Source organism: Podarcis raffonei, chromosome 8 (assembly GCF_027172205.1).
Source record: "Podarcis raffonei isolate rPodRaf1 chromosome 8, rPodRaf1.pri, whole genome shotgun sequence".
NCBI lineage: Eukaryota > Metazoa > Chordata > Lepidosauria > Squamata > Lacertidae > Podarcis > Podarcis raffonei.
Window position 1 is genome coordinate 91,590,466 of NC_070609.1, and position 15,328 is coordinate 91,605,793.

The 15,328-nt window shown below is 50.3% G+C and overlaps 1 protein-coding gene across 1 annotated transcript; it reads left to right on the plus strand.

Annotated features, from left to right (window-relative positions):
- The first annotated feature begins 19 nt into the window (after positions 1 to 19).
- Positions 20 to 15,062, plus strand: LOC128420122 (N-acetylglucosamine-6-sulfatase-like). The gene is made up of 13 exons (XM_053401595.1): positions 20 to 178; positions 2,884 to 2,943; positions 3,509 to 3,712; positions 3,862 to 3,927; positions 4,498 to 4,596; positions 6,063 to 6,227; positions 6,747 to 6,829; positions 7,826 to 7,944; positions 9,558 to 9,661; positions 10,722 to 10,823; positions 11,911 to 12,021; positions 13,798 to 13,905; positions 14,839 to 15,062. The coding sequence occupies exons 1-13, from the start codon at positions 20 to 22 to the stop codon at positions 14,980 to 14,982; spliced, it is 1,524 nt and encodes a 507-aa protein (XP_053257570.1). The 3' UTR covers positions 14,983 to 15,062.
- Positions 15,063 to 15,328: the final 266 nt, after the last annotated feature.

The window sequence follows — 15,328 nt, forward strand, 5'->3', positions numbered from 1 at the left end:
CGCAGCGGGCAGTCTTCCCATGGGGCGCTTCTGGCAGCGGGGGGCCCTGGGCGCCCTGCTGGCGGCCTGGCTTCTCCTGGCCGCGGAGGAAGCAGCGGCCGGAGCGGGGAGGGGGGAAGCCAAGGACAACATCCTGCTCATCCTGACCGATGACCAGGACCGAGAGATGGGGGGCATGGTAAGTGCCGGGGTCCGCCTCTCCGCCTTACTCCCAAGCACAGCAATGGCAGGTGGGATCCGAAATGCACGTGTGGCTCCGGGCCGCTCAGCGGGGGGGGGGGGGCGGCCTAGCAGAAATAACACCCTGCAGGAGCAGAGTGCGTGTACGGCAAGCTGGCTTCAGTGGATCGGGGTGCCTGGCTGTTATCCGGAAGGGTGCTGGTTCGAGCCCACCCAGGGACAGTGGAGGGCAGGATTCCTGCATTGCGCGGGGTGGGGGGTTGGACTAGATGACCCTCGGGTCCCTTCCAGCTCCATGATTCTCTGAGGCCTCAAAGCACACCTGAGCCACAAACCGGTATACATTAAAGGAATGTATATACCCGATAGTATAAAGGCTTTCTCGTCTAAAGGTAGGTAGGTGGGGTTTTTACTGTTCTGCTGTGAAGGGATCAATAACTTTGCCAAAGTCTAAGCCAGCCAGGGCTATTTGACTGCAAACCCATGTCTAGAGCAGGCCCCATTTATTTCAGGGGGGCTTTGTTGCATCCGGGTGTACATTGGACTGCCATCCCTGTGCATGCTTTACTTCGAAGTAAGTTCCTCTGAGCTGAGTTTACGCCCAAGTGACTGCACAGGATTTCCACACAGCCTTCCTTCTTGTTGGTCTGTAAGGACAAAAGGGTCCGGATCCAAGGGTCCTGTTTGCTGAGAGGGACAGACATGCGCAGCAGCCCTTCCAGTGTCTTTCCTTGTGACAGCAACCTTCGGTGGTACTTCCTGGTGGAGAAGCAGGGAATTGTGGGACTGGGGTTCCAAACAGGGGCTTGCCCTTTGCTACCTGAAGGAAGGAGCAAGATGGCGCCCCTCATATGGCTCCACATATGGGTGTCCAGAGGACGGGGGAAGGGGGGAGTCAGACCATTGGAGAGCGGCAGCTGCTGCCGGGGCTGCCGGGGCTGCTGTGGGAGGGACATGTCTTGTTGCATCTGGGGCAGATGCGGGCGCCCGGTTGTGCTGGGGCAGATGCACCATGACGTCTCTTCTCCTTGCGGTCGTTCCTCCTCTGGTCACTGCTGTGGGTGGATGTTCTGGCATCTCCAGGCAGGGCAGAGAGGCAGGCGCTTTGTGTGAGAACCGGGAAGACCACCGCTCTGCGTCAAGATAAGGCCCTTTCCTATGTACTTTGCTAACTGACTCCAGAAACTGCGCCTTGCTGGTCCTGGCCTTGGAGAGCACCATCGTCCTGTCTGGTGACATGCAGGAAGCCAGTCATGTGACAAAGTCCCACGCGAATGCCGTGGTTCTCTATGCTTCCAGATCATGTTTGGTTGCTGGAATGAGAGCAGGGTTCAGTTTGCCTTGTCTTCAAGTAGTGTGGAGTCTGAGCAAGGGAAAATCTGAAACCACCACACATTGTAACATTTACCTGGGGCTGAAGTGTAGAACAAGTGACCATCGTCATGTGCCATGCTTATCAGAACTGGTCCCAAAAGGGCTGCCACAGGCTCAGGTATCATTTCTCTGTGGAGGTTCCCTAGCCAGAATTGTTGCTTCCCATCGTACATTCTGGCTTCTTCTCCCACATGCATCTTGGAGATGCAGAAACAAGCCCACGCAACATGCTGCCCACTTGACGGCACCATCGTGTGCAGGAAGCGATCCAATGGGACCCTTAAAAGCGGAGCTTCCTTCCAGAGGTGGTTCTTTCTGACACCCCCTTCGGGACTTCAGTTTATAGTTCTCCTTAAAATGAATTACACAAATGGTGTAACAAATGTAATTGATATGTCTGATGGCTTTTGTGTGTGACAAATATTTCCATGGATTTAGAGCAGGAAATAAGTATCCATCTTGCAAACCTCAGGTTACCACTAACTTCTTGAACAGTTTCCCTTCATGTTTGAAAGAAATTAAATAATTCTGGGCAGCTGCAGCAGGCAGAGGCCAGACAGCATCCCCACAGCAATGCTCAGGCCAGTCCCCTCGGAAAGCTTGAACACGGATACGATGACAGGTGCTGTGATAACACCTGTGTAGCTAACATAACATGTTGCTTACCCTGAGAGATGGTTCACAAAGGAGACCTGTGGGGTCTGGGGCTGATGGGAGTTGTAGCCCAACAACATCTGGAGGGCGCCAGGTTGGTGAAGGCTGATGTAAGGGAAGGCACGTTTATGACATATCTCCATCTGGCTCATTTTCTTTCACTCGCTCTTACTCTCTTCTCTTAAAATAAAAAATGTTGAAAATGGCGGAGGTCTTGACCTCTTGGTTCAAGACCTGTATTTTAGGCTACCATTATGCTACAATGGACAAAGCATGCCATTTTGCCTTTATTGATGAGGTGCAAAGGTATTTTGGGGAGTGGATGTATATATTGAGCCAGACTCAAAGGGTTGCTTTGAAGATTAAATTGCAGAAAAAGAAAATTACCCCCAAACACTCATGAACATTTTGTGGCAGGTGTTCCTGAAAATGATTGTAGGCTGCAGAACGTGGAAAGGAGAAGGCCATTCTGCCCTCATCCCAACCATCTTCTGTATCAGGGTTTGGGGGAACCTGTAGCCTTTGTTTGAGTCCAGCTCCTGTCCCTTGCAGCCAGCATGAGCAGCGGCAACGGTGAGGAACGTAAGAGTTTGTTGGTTAGGTGATCAGCTGTGTGTTTGCAGGCTTATTTTCAGGCCTGTGGCCCAGATGTGACTGTTTTGTTCTATCTTTCAGACCCCCATGAAGAAGACAACATCCCTGATCGGTCAGTTAGGTGCCACTTTTGCCAACGCAGTAAGTATCTGGACAGTGCCACTGAGAATTGCTCTGGGAAGTTTAAACTGATTGTAATCCTAGATGCATTGGGAATAGGAAACAGCCCTGAAGCAGAGGGGGGGGGTGGTTTCCTCTTTCTCCATGCTGTTTTTTTATTGTATATAAACTGCCAGCTTGTGTCCACTTCAGGTTTTTTCCTAAGCTAAAACACCCCAGCTGCTAGACTGCGAACTGGGAACAGCTGCTGGAACCACATAACACCAGTCCTGAAAGATTGACTCCCAGTACATTTCCGAGCACAATTCAAAGTGCTGATGCTGACCTTTAAATAGCCTTGGCCCTGTAGACCTGAAGGCATGCTTGGGGCAACCCAGCCACATGGGTGGGGCACGAGAAATAAATTATTAATATTAATATTAAGCCTTTCTTGGTAGAGAGCGGCTGCAAACGACCCCTGCTTGGATGCTGGTGGTGCCCCTGCTGAGTTTGGGGAGATGCTTGGGACAGTACCCAGATTGGGGAGGGAGGGATGCTAATTTGTAGGGCAGAGGCTGACCTCCTGAATGGACATGTCGCCCTCCAGTTTGCAGTCACTCCTCTGTGCTGTCCAAGCCGCAGCAGCATCCTGACCGGCAGATACCCTCACAACCACCTGGTGAGGAACAATTCCTTGGAGGGCAACTGCAGTAGCCCAGCCTGGCAGAAGTTTCAGGAGCCATTCACCTTCCCGGTTTACCTACAGAGGCAAGGCTACCAGACCTTCTATGCTGGCAAATATCTCAACCAGGTAAAGTCCTCTGAAGACAAATGCCACCGATGCCCAAATATTATACGCAAATGATGGGTGTTCTCTGGGCATCCGCATCACCTCTCCTTGCCTTTAAAAGCCGTGTGCATGCCTTTTGCATCTGACTTGGCGACTCTCCTCTATTACAGTATGGGGACCCCAAAGCAGGAGGCATTCAATATATGCCACCAGGCTGGAGCTACTGGTTAGGTCTGGTGAGTAGGTGCCCTTCTCTCTCTCTCCCTCCCTCTCTCTCTCTCTCTCTCTCTCCCTCTCCTAAGTTCACAGCAGGCTAGGTGACCCAGTGAGATCCATGGGGCAGAGTGCTGGACTTCGATGTGCAGGATCCAGATCTGACCTCTGTTCAGAACTGAAGTTTGCCAGGTGGCCTTTGCTGAGAGACAATAAGCTGCTGAATCTACATTCTTGTAGATCTCAGAGGTATCTCATACAACCATAGAGTTGGAAGGGACCCTGAGAATCATCTAGTCCAGGGGTCAGCAAACTTTTTCAGCAGGGGGTGGTCCACTGTCCCTCAGACCTTGTGGGAGGGCTGGACTATATTTTGAAGGGGGAAAAAGAACACATTCCTTTGCCCCACAAATAACCCAGAGATGCATTTTAATTAAAAGGACACAGTCTACTGCCTAGGCTGGCTTCCATCTGTAATACTGTACCTCCTAATTGTGGGGTGGCCCAGTGCCAAGATCCTGGTGTTCAGAACAGTTTCCAGAGCTGGCTCTTTGGTGACTCAATTCATCATCACTTTGTGCCTCTTTCCATAGGTGGGGAATTCCAAGTACTATAACTACACTCTTTCAGCCAATGGACACGAGGAGAAGCACGGGGAGCACTATGAAGAAGACTATCTCACAGACATCATTGTGAGTTGTCCCTCCATGTCACCTTTGTTTCTGGCTTCTCAGATCCCCCTGCGATCAAGTAGCTAGACCACTGGAAGGGCAGCCCCATTCAACAGTTAGAATGCTTTTTTTCGGTGTCATCAATTAGTCTAAAAAACAGTCGTATTGCATTGGCTCATTTATGTCTGTCAAGGAAAGAACTAAAGTGAGGAAGAGAACATTGAAGCTGGAAGACGGCCTGCCAAGTCTCTGACGTTCATCTCTTTCCTCCAGAAACTCTCCCTTCGTGGAAAGGATCTGTCGCCCTCCCTGCCTGCCTCTTTTTCTCCCACTTCTCCACTCTTGGCTTTCAGGAGAAGAGCTTTTCCAAGCAAACAAGAGGCCTCCCCTTCTGCCTCTGCTTCTCTGTTGCAGCAGCCAGGCACCCAAGTCAGTGACTCAGTTGATGTCTGTAATAGGTGGGACACTGAGGCCTAGAGCAGCAGTGGGCAGCCTCAGGCTGCGAGGGGCCAAAGGCAGCCTTCTAGGCCTCTCTGGCCCAGCCTTCCTTCACATCCTCCTTGGGTGTTTTTGCCTGGCTAGAACGGGTGCTTAAATCATGACTCTCATTTGCCTGGATGGGGGGTGGAGAGGGGTTTGTGTAGAAACTAGGTGGCGGATAAAATTTATATTCATTGCCCACCACTTTTTGCCTCTGGCCCTGCCCCCCACAGGCATGTGGTTCCCCCGAAGATTGCCCAGGGAGGAAGGCAGGCATCTCTTGGAAAGCGTTTCCCCAGCCCTGATTCAGTGAAGTGGGTAGAGTGTTTTCATGTGCACTTTTGCAGGACAAGCAAAACAGTTTCCCTGCTGTTGGTTGCAAGTCAGGAAAACACACCCGTCTACCAGCACCTGGAAACTCAGCACGATAGAGAGAGAAAGATTGTCTATGACTGCACGAGAAAGTGGCACTTTAGAATCCCATGCTTACTTTGAAAGTTAACTCCATCAAAATCCTTAGGACAGGGTGGATCTTGTTGGCCACGGACTGTGCTGGCTGAGCTGATGGCAGCTGGAGTCTGCACAACATCTGGAGGGCCACAGTTTCCACATCCGTGAAAATGGGACTTCAGAGGAAAGACATGGGAAATACGCTATCTATTTCTCTTTCAAAACCCTTAACCTGTGGAGCAAGGTACAGTCGTACTTGGAAGTCAAACGGAATCTGTTCCAAAAGTCCGTTCGACTTCCTAAACATTTGGGAAGCAAAGCACAGCTTCTGATTGGCTGCAGGATGTTCGGCTTCCAAAAATAGTTCACAAACTGGAACACTCACTTCCGGGTTTGCGGCATTCGGGAGCCAAAATGTTCAAGAACTAAGCTGTTTGAAAACCAAGGTACAGCTGTATTTTACCCCTTCCATGCCTCCCTAGGATTCCCTCCCATGGCACCACGGCTTGAGCCATTCGTCTCTTTCTCTGTCCTTCCCCACCCCTTCCCTGCTGCAGACCAACCGGAGCCTCCAATTCCTGGAGAAGCTTTCCCACCCTCCTTTTCTCATGGTTCTGGCTCCACCTGCTGCACACGCCCCCTGGACGGCCGCCCCCCACTACAAGTCGGCATACAGCAGCATCAAAGCGCCACGCAATGGAAGCTTCAACGTCCACGGAAAGGTGAGTTCAAAGGCCTTGATGTGGGCAGCGGGCTTGAAGGGCTCATGGGCTTCTCTCTCTCTCTCTGCTTCTCTCAGGGCAAGATGCTTCTCAGGTAGCCCTATGGTGGCAGCTGGGAACAGGGAGGTCACTTCAACAGGAACACCAGGATCTAATGGTGGGCATCTTGCCAGGCTCTTCTGCCTTGGAAGATGCCTTCTTAAGTGGCAAGTTGCTGCCACTGCTGGAGTCATAATCAGTACACAGCAGAGGACAAGCGAGGAAGCAGGAGCTTTCATTCCGTGGTCCCAGAGAACTGCAAGGACAATAATAATCAAAGAATTGTGGCACTTATGTGCATTTCTTACTGTATTTTGTTTTTTAAGAAGTAAATCAGAATTTTAAAATGGCAAGTGTTAAATACACGGGGGAGGGGGAAGAGCACAAGGGTGATGGTGTCATCAGGTCCAAGTCTTTTCTCCAAATATTTGCCATCTGGATTCTGTTGATAAAGCCTCCACAATCTTCTTCCCTTTATAGGACAAGCACTGGTTGATAAGGCAAGCGAAGACTCCCATGTCAAACACATCCATTGAGTTCCTGGACAACGTCTACAGGGAACGGTAAGAAAGGGTCTAAAACGCCACTCGTAGGAGCTGGGGGAAACCACTTCTCTGTAGAAGCTTGAAAGGAGTGAGGCCATGGGGGGGGAGAGACATTTGTGGGGGCTTTTATCCAAAGTCACTGGGAGACCCTGACGGAGACAGACGTCTGAGAGGCAGTGAGACTCAGGTGTTGTGCATCTTCCCTCAACCTGACATCCTTCAGATGCTTTGGACTACAACTCCCACCAGCCATTGCTGGTGTAGATGTGGTGTGAGATGTGATGTATAGTGAAGCTGTGAAGTGAGAAGTACCTGGTCAAAGAGTAATGGGCACAATTCCACGTTGCCTAACTGTAGTATTGAGTCTTCAGGAATGGGAAATGTGTGGGCCTCTGGATGTTGCTGAACTCCATCTGGCAGGCAGGAGGCCCCTGACACACGCCCCACAGCTCCAGGACCCATTGAACTAGAGCCAACGCCCTCCCAGGCCCCCTTCCCCTGGGCCTGATCAACTGAGTGCCTCCCAAATCGGTTCAGGAAGTGCACTAAGCGGGAGGCATGGAGCCCAGGAGAAGGGTCCTCCTTCAGACAGGGCTGGCCCTTTAAGGCCTGCCCACTTGGACCTCCTTTCTGGGCATCTTCATGGAGCCAGGACAGTCCCTTTCAGGACCCTGGCTGCAAACTTTCCAGAAGTATCTGCCTAGCTGCTGTTGGAAAGTGAACATTGGACTATGGACCCTTGGTCTGACCCAGCAGGACTCTTTGAAGATTGCCTGTTTGTGCAGGGTCAACAGTAGAGGCACAGACTCTTCCCTCATGCACTGAGTGGCTTCCCTGCTGCTTCAATAATGCAGTTTATTGCGATAGCTTGATCTGTTGCACCAAAATGTTGTTGAACTACAACTCCCATCATCCTGTTTCTGGCTGAGACTGATGGAAGTCGTAGTCCCCAACATCTGGAGGGTACCACATTGCTACCTCTGCAATATATAGTATGTCCTCATATTCTTGCAGGTGGCAGACTCTGTTGTCTGTGGATGACATGGTGGAGAAGATTTTTGAAAAATTGAAGTCCCTTCACCTGTTGGACAGCACATACGTGTTCTATACTTCAGATCATGGTTACCACACAGGTGAGTTGAGGCCTGCTTTTGCCACAGAACCTTTGGGGGGGACCTGTGGGGTGGTGGGGGAATAGCTCCAATGTCTCTTTCAGTGGCAAACTGGTGGAATGTGTAGGGATGAATCAGGCCAGGGTTGCCAACAGGATGGATGATGGCAGTGGGCTGTCCGTGGAGCTGCCCTTGAAGACAACTTGGAAACTTTCCTTGGTCCAAAATGCAGTGGCCAGATTGCTGACTGGAGTTGCTTTTAGAACTCATGTAACCCCTGTTTCTAAAACAGCTGCATTGGCTGGCGCTTTGTTCGTGGGCCCAATTCAAGGTGCTCACATTAATGTTTAAAGCCCTAAACTTTGACTCCGGGTATCTGAAAAGACAGCCTCCTTCCTTGAAGAACATCTGGAATACTAATATCAGCAGGGGGTGGCGCCCTCTTGGCCATTCCACCACCCTCAGCAGCTGGGCGAGGGAGGCCTGGGAGAGAGAGTTCCCAGGCAGCCCTAAGGCTCTGTGCATCCTCCTCCTCCTCCTCCTCCTCCCAGAGCTGGGCCTGGCAACTTAGCTACGGTCTTTGGAAAATGCCTAAAGCAAACCTCTTTACCTTGCCCTCGGGGAAGGACCCACCCTAATTTCGTGATTGTCAGCTGTTTTAAGCTTCTTATAATGTATTTGAGATCATGTACCTCTCCCTAGGGCCTGAGGGTGAAGGGAGGGTAATAAATTAAAATAATGATGTTGTGAGCTGCTGCTTCAACCAGTCCCAGTCCGTGTGGCCAAGGGCTAGGAATCATGGGAGTTGTAGTCCAGCAGCATCTGCTTTCCGCCTCTTGTGTAGGCCTCTAACCAGAACTCCTTTTGTGCTGGGGGTGGAAGCCAAGGGGCTGTTGTCCATGAGAAATGGCAAAAAACTAAGACTGAGGTCTAGTTTCTCACCACCGGCTATGCACTTAACTCTTGGGCTGACATCCAATGATTTTTTTTAAAAAAGTAGTCAATTCCCCACCCCCACCCTGTGGTTTACATTAAAAATTATGCCACATGATCCTAGTGAGGTTAACTGCTTGCATTCTAACATTCATGTACATTGATATTCACACCTTTTTCTTCATATCTCTGTAAATGTTTAGTGGTTTACTTAGAAAAAGGAAACTGTAAATGCAGGGAAGGGTGATTTCATGAGGGGGCCAGAGCCCTGAGGGCAGCAAGAACGGACCCTTGACCTCTGGGGCTGAATGAGCAGTCAGAGGGGAGCGTGTTTCATTCCCAATGGGGGTTTGTGCCCCGAGTGCCACCCCCACTGAGAGCTCATGGGGGGCTAATGGCTAAGACTGGTCTTGGCCAGCCTGGTGCCCTCCTGATGGCTGGGGCTGATGGGAGTTGCAGTCCAAAGCAGGTTGTCAAAAGCTGATTAAAAGTGTTGGACTAGGAATGTGGAGACCTGGGTTCAAATCCTCACTTAGCCAGTGACCTTGGGACGGTCGTACTCTCTCAGCCTAGCCTGCCTCACAGGGTGAAGCACTTGAGCTTCTTGAAGGAAATGTGGGGTGCAAATGTAAGAAATAAATAAATAGGTCCTGCTTTTTCTGGGGGGGAACTCCAGTCAGGACTTGTTTTTGCCTCCCCAGGTCAGTTTTCACTGCCCATTGACAAGAGGCAGCTTTATGAGTTTGACATCCGGGTGCCGCTGCTGGTGCGAGGTCCAGGCGTCAAGCCAAATCAGACTCACCTGGTGGGTGTCTTTCTTTCTTTCCCCCGACTCAAGTGTTTGAGCTGAAGGAGTCCTAACTCAAATGCTGCTTTCCTTGCAGAAAATCCCAGGTTCTGCCCTGACTATCTCCAGTTAAAAAGATCTCAGGTTGCTGAAGGGGAAAGATTTCTGCCCGAAGCCTCTAGGGACCCTCAATATTAGGCTGTGGCAAAGCCATATCTTCATAAGCTCAGAGCATCTGCCTTGTATGCAAATGTCTCAAGTTAGATCCCTGGCTTCCCACGGTAGGGCTGGGAGAAGACCCCTCCTGAGGTCCGGGAAAGCTTCTGCCAGGCAGCGTAAAAAGCAATGCTGAACTGTATGGGCCGAGGGCCTGAGCTGGTAGAAGGCAGCTTCCTGGGTGAGAGTAAAGGAGTCCCCTAATTTTTCAGCCAGGCCTATTTGCTGGATGGTCATTGCACTCAAAGCCTGAATCTCTGTCCCTGTGGACATTTTGTGGAGTTGGGAACTATAGTCAGTGAACTCACTTCGAAACATGTAGAATTCTAACATTTCCAGAAAAAAGCTGAGTTAGAACCTTCCTTCCTGACATACTACTTTTCTACTGTCAAGAGTTTGATCTTTAACATCTTTTTATTTTTCAAATTGTAACAACAAAAACAGCCTATTAGATAAAATGAATCATTCTGGTGAATGCACAGGCATGTCTCCCATTTTACAATAAATGTCCAGCGTATAATTCCAAGTGGCCTTGTCACATACTGTGCAGTCAGGAGGTTTTGATTCTTGTGTCGATCTCTGTGTCTTCTTCTTTCAACTACTATATGTTTTGGGAAACTGTCTGTTGTTATGCATTTGGAAACCTCTTAACCAAATTTTACATGATAGTTCCTGAAGCCAACAATGTGGTTTTTGTCTGAATAAAGTTGGGTGTCATTTTGAAATGAGATGGTGGGCTGAACCTTCCAAAAGGGCACTTTTTAGTTTCTTGGCATTCGTAGGCTACTACAAAGAAATAATTGCCTTGAACTGGATAGCTGGATGGCTTCTGTAACTCTTTCCCATATTGTCTTCCTCTCAGGAACCTGTCCTCAACATCGATCTGGGACCCACCTTCCTAGATATCGCAGGTATCGATGCATCTCAGACCTCCATGGACGGACAGTCTTTCTTGCCTCTGTTGGTAATAATTTGCCCAGAACCTTCTAGAATAAACGGGGGAATTTTGTGTGTGTGTGTGTTGAATAAATTTTCAAACTTTACACGGTATTCTTTCTGCCAAAGGATCCTTTGCTCAGAACTCTTGTCATGTAAGTCCTAAAGGAAACTCTGCTATGGACAACGGTGCGGCTGGAAATAACTCCACATCTTTAGTTTCTGTGCATCATTGGAAGCAAAAGACTCTCAAGCTCCCTTTGCATATTGCTTGCCTTGAGAGTCTTGTTGTGTACAAGGAGCTGTGGGACCCGTCCACCGGTCCTGCTCCTGAGACTTCCCCGGCCTCTTCCCTGACAGCTGCATGTTGAGGGTGGATATCTGCAATATGTCCCAGCTGGAGCTGATGAGAGTTGGAGTTCAAAATCCCCAGAGGACCCCAGGTTGGCCTAAGTGAAGCCTGCACATCTGCATAGAAGCAGCCCTGTTTGAAAGGGATTCTGGGCTCTGAGGGGGAAGTGTGGGCTGTCATATGCATTTGATGTCCATGAGCAATAGATGCAGCGTAGGAAGTGCATTTTGAAGCATATGGCAGAAACAACGAACTGTGCTTTAAGATTTGTGGTATGCATGACACTTTGGAAGTGGGACTAGATTGCTGCTGGTGGGCCCCTGGCTGCTTCTCCCTTAGCTGGCTTGTGCCTTTGTCTGTCCTTCCTGCTGCTGCTGTGGGACTTCTGCAGACCCCTTGGAGCTCCCACGCAAACTCTAGAGCTGGAATGGGGAGTGGCGGCCCTTCAGCTGTTGCTGGACTACAACTCCCATCAGCTCCCATTGTCCCTTGACCCTGCTGTCTGGGGATGATGAGAGTGGGAGTCCCTACAACTGGAAGGTCACAGGTACCCTATCCCTGCTCCAGAGCACACCTTCACCTGTGGCTGTATTCTTGACATGCAAGAGTAGAGGAGACAGGCTGCCATTTCAGGGCATTTGCTCTGGATGTCTAGACTGGGCCAGAAAACCCAGAGAGCCTGTCAGGGATGCGGTCTTGAGAGTTTTTATTTTTATTTGTCACAGCGGGTGATGCTTTCTGAAATGTATTTCCTTGGCTCCAGGTGAATGAGACACACAAGAGCAGGTGGCGGTCGGATTTCCTGGTGGAATACACTGGTGAAGGCCACACTCACCGAGACCCCCACTGCCCTGCCTTGGGGCCAGGCGTGTCGGTGAGTGCTTGCTCTGGAGGCACAGAGATGCCTAGAGCACTCTGCATTTCTTACAAATGTCCAAATCTTCTGCTACAAGAGAAACTGGATCCTGCAGACTGCCTAGAAATTATACACAGGATGCAAAGTGGCATAAATCTGCTGATTGTGTCTGGAGGGGAGGATTTCACCCCAAAAATTTACTTGATTTGACCATGGGGTACTCAGTGTGGTTCCCCTTGGTGCCTCCCAATGATTACAGTTTTTTTAAAAACAAGGCGCTGCCCCCCTTCTTGCCCTGCTTCCCCATTCTCCTTTCCTCCTGACCAGGCCCCCTCCCTTTACACCTCCTCCACAGCTTGCCCCACCTCCTTTTAAAGGAGGTGGGATTTAACAGAGCAGGAGAGCCTACTTCCAAGTAGACATGTTTGCACAGCACCTCTCCCCTTCCCCTTGCTTGCCGCATGCTCTACTTCCTCATTCACCTGCCTGCTTGCAGCTTGTTATGCTGCAGGTGGCAGCGTGATGACAGTCTTATGTTTTTATGTATACAGGAAGAAATAAGGTTTTTTTGTGGAGGCAGAAATTGTCTGGGGGTTTTTTTTTTTTGTTCTCTCTCTCTCTTTTAGTTATTGCTTTCTGTTCTCCACCCCAGATTTAGAGTGTTGGACTAGACCCGGGTTCAAATCCCCAGTCTGCCCTGGCACTCACCAGGTGACCTTAAACTAGCCACTCTCCCACAGGGTTGGTTTTAGATGGAGGAAGGGCAGGATAAAAATTGTGACAATTGAGCTCTGCCTAGCTTTACTCTTCAAGAGAGGGGTGCCTTGTGCAGCAGAGGAACAGGTCCTGCTCTGCCGCTCCCCCAGAGGTGGTGCTAAAGGGTGTGCAGGCTTTGGCCTCTGCAGTAGGAAGTTTTGCCCTGAGGCTTGCTGGGCTTGAAATTTGCCTATGCAAAGGGGATTTGCTCACCTTAGTTTACATAAAGTCTGCTTCAGCCTCAGTCCCCCTGCCCACAGCACTGAGGGAAGCCAACGCTCTTCTCCTCATTCCTGCTCTTACCTTGCAGTCCACATTCCCAGCTCCCACCTCATCTCCCACTTAGAGTTTCCACTTGCTTAGCACAGGTTGGAATTATGCCTTTTGCCCATCACATTGGGGTCGTGCTCAGATTAGACCCTTTGAAATTAGTGGCCCTAAATTAGGCATGTCCATTGATTTCAGTGGGTTGGAGACACCCCCACGAATCTGGAGCAGAAGTGCCTCCAAACCTGCTTTCAAAGGGTTGAAAGAGATGGGGGAAGGGCTGGAAGTTGTGTTCTTTGGAAACCCAGGGACCTGCACAGTGTTGCAGTACAGCATGCTTCAGCCAGCCATGCCCTCTTCAGGAGACTCCATTCCATCCCCTCCTCCTATGGAATGCTCAGCACGGCCACTGAGCACACTCAGCCCTCATTAGGCCTGTTTGGAAAAGGGCAGGCTACCTTCTCAGGCCCCCTCCCCACAAAAAAGTGGGCAAGGGGCATAGCTCAGTGATAGGAACGTCTGCTGTGTGGATAAAAGGCCCCAAGTTTGATCCCTGGCCTCTTGGAGAGCTGCTCCCAGTCCATGTAGACAGTCCTGAAGCAGATGGACCAGTGGTCTCCCTTGGTATCAGGATGCTTCTGGATATTTCTGCCACCCTTGTCTCCCTCGTGTTCCTCAGGGGCCCTGTGGGCACTCGTCAGCTGAGTTTGTTGTTGGAGGGAATGTTGCAGATTTGAATAAAGCCTCTCTCCCCCTCTCTCCCTTTGGCAGCAATGCTTCCCTGACTGTGTGTGCGAGGATGCCTTCAACAACACGTATGCCTGTGTGCGCACACTAAGCCCCATCAACCTGCAGTACTGTGAGTTTGCGGATGCCCAGGTGAGCACCGTCTGCCCCTCCTGTCCTGACCGAGGCCCAGAGCGAGGGCCACACCCTTTCCCTGTTGATGGTCAGCAGTGGCCTCCAAGGGATGCTGCCTCACAGACTTCCCAGCCTCTTCATGCAGACGTCATTCACTGAGGAGCCATAGCAGAGGAGTCTGGTGCATATTCTGGGGTGCACGTTTAATCACAGAAGGGTGTGCCCAGGACCAGCTAGCCCTCGCTCTTGGCCTGGGTCAGGCTTAGGTTTAAAATATTCTGTTGAATTTAATTTGTTTCCAGCCTTTCATAACAAGTTCCCAGGGTGGGGTGCATACATTCAGTAGAACATATGAAATACAATTAAAGCACCGCTTAAAACCATAATTGAAACTCAACAATCATTACTGTGCAGAAGTGGCAAAGGGAACAAGCTGATCTAAAATAGCTCCCCAAAGCCTGGGAGAAGAGTTGTCTCCCCCCTAAGGGACGCAAAGAGTCCAACACCGGTGCCAGATGTACTTCTGAGGGGAGGAAGTTCCGTAACTGGAGAGTCACTTCTGATAGCACCTGCCATCACCACCAGCAGGGCCTCCTCTGCTGATCATAACATTCAGGCTGGTCTGTACGGGACAAGGCACTTCTTCAGGTATTTCGAACCCAGGTCATTTAAGGCTTTCTACATTAACATAACCAGCTTAAATTTGGATCAGAAGCAAACTGGCAACCAGTGCAGGTCTTTTAGGACAGGAATAGTAGGTGTCCTGCTGGCTGGATGCTGATCTATTGCAGCAGTTGCAGCTTCTGAACTGTCTTCAAGGGCAGCCCCACATATACTACAGTGTAGTAGTAGAAGTTGTTGAGGATTTTGTCTTCTTTCCTTTAGCAAATTGTGACTTCTGCCCCTCCCCTTGGGGGGGAACTCTCTTTCTCCCTGTCTTTTCTCTTGCAGAATTTTGTAGAAGTCTATAACCTGACTTCAGACCCACACCAGCTCTTCAACGTGGTGAAAACTGTGGACCCTTCACAGCTGGAGCAGATGAATCAGAGGCTGATCAAGCTGCAGGCCTGCTCTGGGGTCACCTGCCGCTCCTGAGGGAGCGGCAGCACAGCTCTTGCTGTGGGTCTGTGCCGAGGGGAACACGGAGCCCATTCTGGGTCTCTCCTTCCTTCCTTCCTTCCTTCCTTCCTTCCTTCCTTCCTTCCTTTCTCTCTCTCTCTCTCTCTCTCTCTCTCTCTCTCTCTCCATTTACTGGCCTCCCCTCTTTTCTCTGCTCTTAAGCCAAAGTTGATGCTGATTTTTCCCTTTCTGGATCCTTTCCTGGAGGGTGTGGTTGGCAGAAGAGAGGGAGAGAGGGATGGGGAGCAAAAGTGCCTGTGCCAGATTTCCCCATCAAAATGCTCCAATATCCCATCCTGCCTCTTGCTGCTCACCTACACCT